General features: G+C 38.5%; 1 protein-coding gene across 1 annotated transcript in view; it reads right to left on the reverse strand.

The window, feature by feature from the left end:
* The window catches only part of LOC137992789 (sorting nexin-27-like), a 26,778-nt gene extending 16,193 nt beyond the window's left edge, over positions 1–10,585 (reverse strand). Inside the window, exons 1-5 of the mRNA XM_068838307.1 lie at positions 10,247–10,585; positions 5,262–5,487; positions 2,711–2,785; positions 1,567–1,684; positions 805–878 (exon numbers count right to left, since the gene is read on the reverse strand). Coding sequence (XP_068694408.1) covers positions 805–878; positions 1,567–1,684; positions 2,711–2,785; positions 5,262–5,487; positions 10,247–10,491 — 738 coding nt within the window. The 5' untranslated portion in view covers positions 10,492–10,585. The remainder of the gene's footprint in view (positions 1–804; positions 879–1,566; positions 1,685–2,710; positions 2,786–5,261; positions 5,488–10,246) is intronic.
* Between the last annotated feature and the right edge of the window lie 492 nt (positions 10,586–11,077).

Below are 11,077 nucleotides of genomic sequence, written 5' to 3' on the forward strand. Positions count from 1 at the left end.
CAAAGTGGAGTTGGCTAGTGGTGGATATTTAGTGAGCGACGTAAATATCTGGACCACTAGCAACCAACACAGAGGTGAATAGTTGTAAGTTTTAGTACATACCAAAACAGATCGAGATACATGTAATAGAGCACAAAACAGATCACTTTTAATTGACTCATTTATTCCAGTAAAGATAACACCATTTTCTGGCCGAAATCCCACACAAGCTGCTTGGAGGTAAATATAATGAAAGGATATTTGGAGTTTGAGTAGACAGTCAAAGAGTGGAATGCTATGGTATCTACTGTTTTAGTGTATACTAAAAATAGAATAGATGGCTGTGCTAATCACCCTATCTTGTAGTCTTTGACTGAATTACAAAGGCCACAGGTCACTACATTAGGCTACATGTAAAAGCAGTCTACAGTCTACAGTCTAGACTCTAATGGAGTCTACATACATACATGTACATTACAGACATGTATGTAACTTTCTTTTATTGTAGAGTAGCACATGCAAATGCTAGTATCTCCGAACTATGTAAGATAAACAAGCAACAAAAATATAAGGCTTAAAAATTAAGGATCTAACTGCTTAACTGTTGTGACTAGTTAAAAACACGACGCTGTCTATCTTTATCCTAAAAATGACGGACAAAAAATTGCAACATTTCTGTGGTCTTTTACTCAGACAAGTAACAAAACACTTATCTCATTTTCTTATTTCAATACAGGAGGTACATGTATAAAAATAATAATTATTGCCATCCTAAAGCAGGCACAAAGACTTTCCAGACTATCATTATTGAGCTCTTTTGCTTACTGTAATGTGGTTATCTGATGATTTCAAAAATTCCTCCACATAATCAGATTCCCCTATTACTCTCACTGAAGTCACTGAAAAAAAGTTAAAATGATTTATTTTAACTATAATGATAGTAATTAAAACTAAAAGGACTAACTACATGTACTCATAAAACTACAATGTCTTTCCCAGATTGAACCATATCTGACCTTTAATAACGTTTAAATCCCTACCAAAATGTGAGTGTAATATCAGCAGAAACATGTCAAGCACTCACTCCAGTTAAGCTAATATCTACATGTATATTACCAATTTTCTCTGTTGGAAACAGCTTAATAGAACATTGAGAAGCAGCTTTCCAGAGAGCTCATCAGACTGATCTGCAGCATCATAAGACTGATATAAAATAAAATATTGCTGACCTACAATCCTGGTCAAAACTGTTGGGACAATTCCCGCTTTTCCCCATTCCCCCATAACAATGTTGATCTTTCACCGTCTCTGAAATCAAGATCCCTTTATCGATCGCTCGCATGTTTCAACATCGTCTGGGGAGAAGGGGCCATGAAAGGCAGCAAAAGAAGAACATGCGTTGCTCATACAACAATTGGGAAGCATGTACAGTAGATTCTCTACTGTTTGGACAAGTGTCCAATTAAAGTCTTTTGACCCGAATTGTACATGTAGCAACCTTCCATTCTGCATTTTAACCACTAATATGACTTGTGTCTAATTACATGTAAGTTGCTCAATTGAAACCAATGAGATACAGTATCTGACCTTTTTCAAGGTAGGACTCCAAAGTTTTTCTACGGCTCTCTAGCTGCTGATCAGACAAATGGAATGGCCATTTTCCTGGAAACTTTGGAAACTGGAAGTCTCTAAACTCTTTTTTCAGCTGAAAAAGAAAGCAATGACTACTTAAATTCCCGGCCTTTTTTTGTTATACCACAGTTGTACCAAATTATAAAATCAGCTCTTCACTTACATGTATGAAATGGAAAGGGACAGACAAAGAAACAAACCATTAGGCTCAGAATAAAGTACTAGTTGTATCAGATCTTCAAAAGCATTTCTTAAGCAAAGAAACACAGCTTTTACTGTACATGGCAGGAGGAATCCCCCTATCTAATGTATGTTTCAAGAACTAATTAAAATTAAGAGGAAATGGAAGCACATACATTGTAACAGTAGTGGTTATATGTACATATATTGTACTTGGATATTAAAGAGCAATTTAATTAGCCAGCATGATCGCTGAAACTTGATTCTTAAATGATTAGTATGGAGATACATGTACTTTATTTCAGATTATCATAATGAATATTATATAATACATTGTATACATTGACCTAATGCAAAAATGGCCACCAATATCTTATTCTTTTGTCCTTGTGTTAATAGGCCTTACACTGTACTTGCCTCGTTAGCATGTGTAAAATTGAAAAATAACGTGGCTGTAAAACAAATTAAGCTAGTCTGGCTAATTTTCAAATTAAAAGATAAAAGAAAAATTTACTGGCAGTACCTTTTTGTATTCGGTCTGCAGTCAAAGAAAAATCAAAATAATAATTTTTATTATTGAAGTAATGGGCTGGTTCGAAAAATTTTAAACCTAGAACCTAGAAAAAATTGGAATGCATAATACACTATCATGCTTTGGTTTGATTCTCTATGACATCGAATTTTGATACACTGTACATGTATATCAGGACACCTCTTCAAGAGGTCACAATTTTCCTACAAATGGAAGTCCTAAGAACCTCCCACAAATTGTAAACACTATTACATTATTATTATTATCTTACATTTCCTTATACTAGCCAATAGAGATAAAATTTTTAAGAGCTTCACTGCACTACAAGCTGTCTACAACAGTAACTTTCTTCATAGGTTTGTCCCTTGACAAAAATGTCTCACTAACCTTATTGTGCAAGTTTGAAAATTCTTTATATCTCCTTGAACAAATGTGCTTGTCTCCCATATATATATTATAAACCTGGTTTATAACAAAGAGAGGGGGAAAAGCATTAATTTATTTTGGGATTCACACATTTTATGTTGTTATTCAACAATCTTTATTTAACATACAGGCCCATTGAACATTCAACTAACTGAATGCCTCATGGTATTGTAAATGAAATTATGATAGGTCAAATACATGTAATAGCCTTCCTGACCAGACTAGTGGCCAATCCTTACTTGGATGTTTTAGTTTAAGGAACCTCGAAAGGGTTTTCGAAGCGTTTTTTTTGTGTGTGTGCCAGTGCAAGCCACACACGCAATTCTAAAGCTGCTTGCATCAGGTCATGATTCAAAATGCATCACCGGGAATTAAAGAATTTCACACACATTTCTTCTTATTATTACCGGTATATCGATGAAATATAAATATACATCACAAACACTTAAGGCATCATCCACACGTATCTGGAAATTTGTGAAAACGCCAATTTTTTTTTACAAATACGGCTTGCGTCCACACGTATCCAGCGTATTTTACGGCCGTATCCGGAAATTTTTGAAAACGCTCTCCAGAGTGGAAATTTTTTTATCCAATACGAATACGTATACGTGTGGACGGTCGTATCCGGAAATTTGCAAATACGCTTACGTCATTCTCTTGGATCCAGTCTTCATGGCGAGCATTAAACAAACATGGCGTACAGCAATGTTGTGTCTTCTTTGTTAATTGCTCTGATTTCTAGTTTGATATCATGCGTTCAGATAAATGCAACTGTGATAAATTTACACAACCAATACTTAAGAGATCGGCAGGATGTTTTGAGATTTTTGACCGTCAGCGGTAGTTCAACTTCATCATCGGTCCATTTATATGTATCAGCATACTTTTTCTTGACTTTTTCAGAAGATTTAGACAATTTTTCGAGTGATAAACTACAAGCTTTGACTGGTTACACCTTTCAGTAGCTATGGCGCGGAAGAAATGACGCCAAATCGCAATTATGTGCATGCTCATTTCAGGATTCTCTCCGACAAAAGAACTGGGCACTAGAGCAAATGAGAAAATTTCCGGAAACAATCAGATACGTGTGGACGGCTGTAAACGATTCGAATACGCTGCGTGTGGAAGCGTAAATTTTCGTATCCGCAAAACAATATTTGCGGCAAAAAAAATTTCCCGATACGTGTGGACATGGCCTAAATCTGCCTGTGTTGGCGTGTAGCTCCACTCACGCACAGAGTCGAATGAGCCTACGAAAAGTTTGCACAAACACTTAAATCTGCCTGTGTTGGCCTGTAGCTCCACTTGTGCACAGACTCTAATTGCCTACGAAAAGTTTGCACAAACACTTAAATCTGTCTGTGTTGGCCTGTAGCTCCACTTGTGCACAGGACTCTAATGAGCCTACGAAAAGGTTTCCCCAAACACTTAAATCTGCCTGTGTTGGCCTGTAGCTCCACTCACCCACAGACTCGAATGAGCAAGTGATGCATGCACAAATTCCGATCTTGTAAACCCCCACATTTTTCTTGATTTCGCAACTTCACTTGTTTATATCTCTGCTCCCAGACAGTAATTTTTTTTTCATTTTTTGGATGTTTACTTAAATTAATTAAAAATAGCTGTCTCTAAAATTTAAAAACAATAATTGTTCTGTAGGTGAAAAAAAACGGTCCCTGATTTTCTGTAAACTTGGCTTAAAGATTTTGTTGAATTTAAAAAATTTTAGAGATAATTTCTAACATTACTGTATTTACTGGAGTAAGCACCACCCCCGAAAAAGCACTGCCCTCGAATAAGCGCCGCTGTAAAAGAACATTAAAATGTAACTCTAACACAGCATGGGGAATTTTTTTGCATTGAAAGCAATGTTCTTCAGTTCAAAGTGTATTTCACTGCTCGTCCAATAAGGGTGCGTTCGATTGACCGTATTCCGGAATAAGAATATATGTAACATTAGTTAGAAATCCCTTGTTTTTAAGGAGATTCACATTAAAATTGTCAAACATCCGCTAAAACGCTATTTTAAACATATTTTCATTATCCTTGCTGCTTCAAAGGGCGCCAAACATACCATTTTAATCATCACTCCATGTATTCTTATTCCGGGATAGGGTCAATCGAACGTCCCCTAAGTAAAATGCCATAAGAGTCAAATGGTGACTATCAAAGGAGGCGTGAAAAATTAACTAAGTGCTGCCGTGCTTATTCGAGTAAATATAGTATCTGGTAACCCTGTAACCGCAGATTTCACTGTGCCATTTTTTCAAAAAAGACTATAATTATATGTTGACTTTAAGGCTCAAAGAAATGCCTTATATTGCTGCCATGTATGTTAACAGAACTTTGGAGGAAAATGTGATCTGAGAATTCTATGATGGCTACTTAATTAATATCCTGGCCAAATTTCATCTTGATGTGATTACCCTATTTGTGTGAAAAAAGGAGAAACTATTTCGAGCCTCCTTATATGTAGGGCATGTAAAATTCATGATAAAGTGTTTCTTACCACGTACGTTTCACCATCACTTGTGACTTGTCTTGTTTCTGGTATTGATATAGGAATAACGTGCCTCTCAGAATAGTCATAATACTCTCCAGATGAACTCTCGCTATCGAGTTTTTCTGCCTCATTGTGACTGACAGATATTACAACTAGAGTCAGTTTGTCTCCTCCTCTTTTAATTAAATTCACCACATGCTTATGAGTTGCACCTTCCACATTTTCACCATTCCTAAAGAAAATAAGGTAGCTGTCAATCAACCAGCAAGCAGCAACTCTATTCTCACAAGCGTCCAAAATCTCGATTTGCTTGGATGTTTGTCCGGAAGTTGTCATTTTCTGAACATGAAATGGTTTAGGCCAGCGGAAGGATTTCTTAAAGTGTGCCTGCTTCAGACATGTGCATGATTGTGTAGAACTCAGATCAAGGAAGTGGTAAGTGTTGTTTTGTAATGTCAAATTGCAAATATTTATGCACTGGCGGAAGTATTTATCAAGGTGGCAATCACTTCAGCAATATTTCGAGGGGAAGACAATGTGCTCTCGTGAGTCTTTCAGCTTTGCTGTGTGAAAGGTTGTTGTTTTCAAATTGTCATGCAAATTAGCCATGTGTTATGCTGGGGGCAAACACTGGAAAAAAGGCAAATTGCAGAAAATCAACATAGGATGATAGAAGTAAGTTTTATTAAGGCAAAAGCCCTGATAATATAATATTTCACATGTCAAATGTCGGCCTAGAGATTACATCTTGTAACATCCCTCCTTTTTTGAAGAAAAATAATAATAAAATAAAAATAACTGGTATAGCAACGAATCAATTATGAGATGTCTTAAATATTGATCAGCGTTCGTGTCAAGTCCTTTCTAGAAAAATCAAAACAGCAATCAAAAAATCAAAGTCTGATGACCTAGTGGGATCAATATGAAATTGGCAGTCCAGATTGTTAAATTGTCTGCCTATTCTATTTGCAGACAAAGTCTTTCAGGTAACTGGTGGGTCTCCTCGAGCATTGAGGTCTCGCAGGTTGGTTGTTCACTGGTCCTGGTTGGGCAGGGCTCGGTGCAACCATTTTAGGTGGTTCGCTGGTTTGCTGTTGTTGCTCGGCCTCCTTTGGGCTTGGTAGACTAACAGCTGGTTCTGATCGTGAGTTCTGCTCACCTGAGGATCTTATCCCCTTCTCCAAACCTTTACTGTCATGGTTGGATGCATCCTCCGCTCTTTCTGGTGTTTTTCTAAGATGGCTTCTGGTTCTGCGGTAAACACCTCCGTCTGGCGTCTCTACAGTTTATGATCTTTCGTCTAAGCGAGCTCTGACAGTTGTTTTCTTCCATACCTTGTCCCTTGATTGGAACGGCCTCATCCTAACTATGTCACATTGAAATATTTGTTCTTGTTGCTTCACTAGGTTCTGCGTGTCTATCTCTGGGTATGTTACTCTTGGCTGGAGTAATTTTCCGCAGGTTGGCAACAGAGTCTTTGTGCGCCTGTTCATGAGTCTTTGTGCTGGGCTCGAATCCATTCCTTGAGTTGGCGTGTTTCGGTAGTCGAGGATCGCCATGTAGGGATCTTCATTGCTATCGAGTGCTTTACATAGAAGACTCTTTGCTGTCTTTACAGCAGATTCTGCTTTCCCATTGGCTTTGCTGTTGCCAGGGCTGCTTGGGGTGTGTTCAAAGTCCCATTTCTCTGCGAACTTTCGGAATTCTTCGCAGTCAAACTGTGGCCCATTATCACTGACTACTTGGTCAGGGCATCCGTATCTTGCAAAATGGCTCTTCAGTTTCAGAATCACTGTGCTGGCTAGGGTGTTGTTGAGTTTATTTATTTCCCAGTAATTGCTGAAATAATCGACGGTGATGAGAAACTCTGTTGTCAAACGTGAAAAGATCGACACCAATCCTTTCCCATGGTCTGGATGGTGTTAAGTGGCATCAATAGCTGGTTTGGTTGGGACCTCTCATATTTTCTACAGGTCTCACAGGCAGCTATCATCTCCTTGATTTCAGCAATCATGCCTGACCAAAAAATGCATTCCCGTGCACGTCTTAGGCAGGACTCAGCTCCATGTGTGATGAGTGAATCCTCTGCTTCATGTTTCCGCGTAAGGCTTTCGATATGACAACTCTCTCACTTCTGAATATGAGTCCGTCTTGCACTGATAGCTCGTCTCGTACGCTATAGTATGGTGCTACTTGTGCCGGTGCTGCATTTCTTTCAGCGGGCCAACCTTGGAGGATCACAGACTTAAGGATCTGCAGTGTCTAATCCCTTTCTGTCTTGTCTCTGATCTCCTGCAGTCGCTGGTCTGAGATGGGTAAGAAACTGGTCACATTGACATATTCGAAGTCTGCTCTCGTTGGGTGCTCCGTGCTTAGCAGGTATGCGCAGGATAGGAAGTCTGCAATATGCATTTCTGTTCCCTTTTCGTAATGAACTTCCAGATCGTACTTTTGAAGCCTCATAATCATTCCTTGCAGGCGTCTTGGCGCACATGCGAGGGGCTTCTTGAGGATCGCTTCAAGAGGCTTGTGATCACTGTAAACTGTGACATGCCTCCCGAATGTAAACTGGTTGAATTTCTCCAGTGCGTAAACGATAGTGAGCATTTCCTTCTCTATCTGGGCGTATCGCGTCTCGGCATCGAATAGAGCACAGCTGGCGTATGTCACTGGTTTCCCATTCTGAAGGAGGGCCACGCCTACGCCCTTTTGGCTAGCGTCACACTGGATTGTTAGGTGACTGGACGGGTTATAATAACTCAAGATTTGTGTTTTTGTAACCATATTTTGGACCTCTTTGAATGCCTTGTCTTGCTCCTCTGTCCAGTTCCAGGATTCATTTTTTCGCGTGAGTTGTAAAATCAGCTCCATACTGTCTGCTAGTCTAGGCAGAAATCCCACCGCTGCCACCATGTTACAATTCGTCTTCCCAAAGGACATGCACATCAACATAGGATGATACAAGTAAGTTTTCTTAAGGCAAAAGCCCTGATAATATAACATTTCACATGTCACGTGTCAGCCTAGAGATTACATCTTGTAACAGTATATTTGATTGCCTTTGACATTTGGACTTTCTACTTCATTATCTGCTTATTTTTCACCAAAAAAAAATATCAAAGTAACTTGTGTAATCATTCTATTTTACTACTTAGGTGATAAACATTCAATGAAGAAGAAACAAATCATCTGTGTGGCTAAGATGTTTGTTATAACCTCTCGAACTTGTTTTGTTTGCCCCCTCAGACATGCATGGCTAATTTACATGATAATAGCAAATCCAACATGGCAGCCATCGTGAATAAGGTCTATTAGCTAATGACCGTATGAATAATAATTATTAACGAGTTTGAGAAAGGAATTTCTTCATTCAACACAGTTTTTCCATAGATTTCTGCACTACAATAAGAACGTGAGCTTAACGTTCCTAGCTTAGTAACCAGGCATTAGATCGGATGCAAAGATGAAAAAGATGGAAAGTGACATGATGACTTTGACTTCTGATTGAACTGCCAAATGTTTTTTCAAACTCAGCGTTGATGGTTTGTATCTGACGTCATGGCAGCCATGTTGAATGACAAGAACAATAACCTGTCTCCTGCTGGAAACTAAACTTAATTATTATGCAAATTCTGCAAAAATAAATTGTATTGTATGGCCATTCAACATGGCCGCCATGTCACATGGGTGCAAACAAAGCATTTAAAGTAATTGCCATTTTTTATAATTACTGATTGCAAATAAAATTGAAAGGTCCATTTTCACCCTGAATGCATCGCTCGCCCCGCATGATTTTGTGGATCACCAAATTACAAAAATTACAAAAATCTCAGAAAGCCTTTCAGAATCTTCTCCGTTAAAAGCTATCCATTGATAAATCTTTCAGGTCCTGATTTGAATGCGTTCTCTACTTATCATTTCATAACTTTATCGTAGTATTTTATGTCTATATTTATTTACATTTTTTCCATTTGAAGTCCAATAGTATTGAAAAACAATGGATTGCCGTGGCGAACACATTTTGCTCTCCGCGCCACAAAGACAGCAACCTCTGCCACTCTTTTGAGCACAAGCATCTTTACAAGAGCATTTTACTTCTGCGTTCCAGGTATCTGAACAAACTAATCGAAGCTGACAAAAGCCATGCCTTTCAGCACTGAAATAATGTCACCTAGCTCATTAGCTTCAGAATTTTTCCATTCCTCTTGGTGAATAGCCGAACTGTAAAAAACCCACTCTGGTGATTCTGCAAGATCTAAATCACTCAAATGCATAAAGATAAAACGTAATTTTAGGTAATTTCACTTGTCAAAATCACCTTGGTAAACGACACAATTATCAGGCTAATGGCAATGTTTCTTGTTTTCAACAGCACAACCTGGCTCAACAAAAATAGTTGGCAAATTGGAATACGCTATTTGAGATTCAAAACAATAACAAATGATCGCGTTGCATCTAGGGTGAAAATGGGCTTTGAACTTGGGATAATAAAATGAAATGGCTACTGAGGAAAAAACGAAAAAACCCTTATCAACTGATTCTGTATGAGATACATCATTTATGAAGAATTTTGTGAGTTTATTACGTCCAATGAAAGCTGGAAAAACCAAATTGACCTTTTGATCTACTGATCTCAGTTTAAAACGTAAAATTTGGCACAAACATTCGAATTTAGAAATCAAAACTGTTACAGTTGTACATATAATCAAATCAAGAACAATCGGAGTGACCCGCATTTAAAGATTGTTCCTTTCAAGTTAAAGAAAATATGTGCAACAAATGACAAAAGTATATACATATAAGCGTAGTGTTAAGAAAGATTAATTATATTACTGTGTGATAATAATAAAAGCTGTACGTGCATGGTAAATTAAATCGAAATTAAACGCACAATATCGGTACCAAAGAACTACAATATAGAACCATGTTAATTTAAGACTGTAAAGGTTTCCCAAGAAACAGAACATATTAAACAAAATTAAACGTCTTACACTTCAATGATTCTGTCTCCGATGCGAACTCCTCCAGAATGGGCCGGACCACTTTCCAAAACAGCACTGACATGCTGCAAAGGTGCATAAAGTTCGCCATTTATGGACCTGAGCTGTCCCCCCTCTGATACCTGCCCACGAACATTAAATCCGAATCCATTTTCTCCGCGCTGTAGCTCAATCAATCGAGGTCCATACGGATCAGCTATGGGCCTCCGTTTGCAGTCCTCTTCATCATCCGCCATGTTGGTATGGATCACGTGACAGACAACCACATCCACTTCCTGGTGGGGACAGGGAGAGTCTTGCGATTAATTCTCCATCAATCCCACTTCGTCGTCTTTGATACATGTCTAAAAATGTATAAGGAGAGAAAATAAAATTTCAAGTCACCTGATTAATTGACCTGTCTTTCATAAATCTATTGTATCTCAGGGGTAGAGGTGGACTCGAGCTAATGTAATGCACCTGTGAATGGAAATCCCCAACCCCCGCCCGGTCCAGGGAAAGGGTGGGGGAAAATATGGGAATGAAATTACTTTTGAACAGGAATTTGTCCCGTGGGGTGGGAAATTAGACCAAATTTGATGTGGAACACCACGGGCACAAGAGAAGCACAAGGAAGATACGGAGCTTTTTTTGAAGAGCTTACTTCTGAAGAAATTCACCAGTCCTGCTGGCAAAGCAAAACTTGCCCTCTACTTGTGAAGTAGAAATGTGGGTCAAACACCTTAGCAATGTGAAAAGACATCGTCAATAAGGTGCTCGTATGACTAGTGGGTAAATCGAGTCGTAAATCAGCATCTTTGGACATTGAAGAATCATGGTGTA

This window comes from Montipora foliosa, chromosome 2, assembly GCF_036669935.1.
Source record: "Montipora foliosa isolate CH-2021 chromosome 2, ASM3666993v2, whole genome shotgun sequence".
In the NCBI taxonomy this organism is placed as follows: Eukaryota; Metazoa; Cnidaria; class Anthozoa; order Scleractinia; family Acroporidae; genus Montipora; species Montipora foliosa.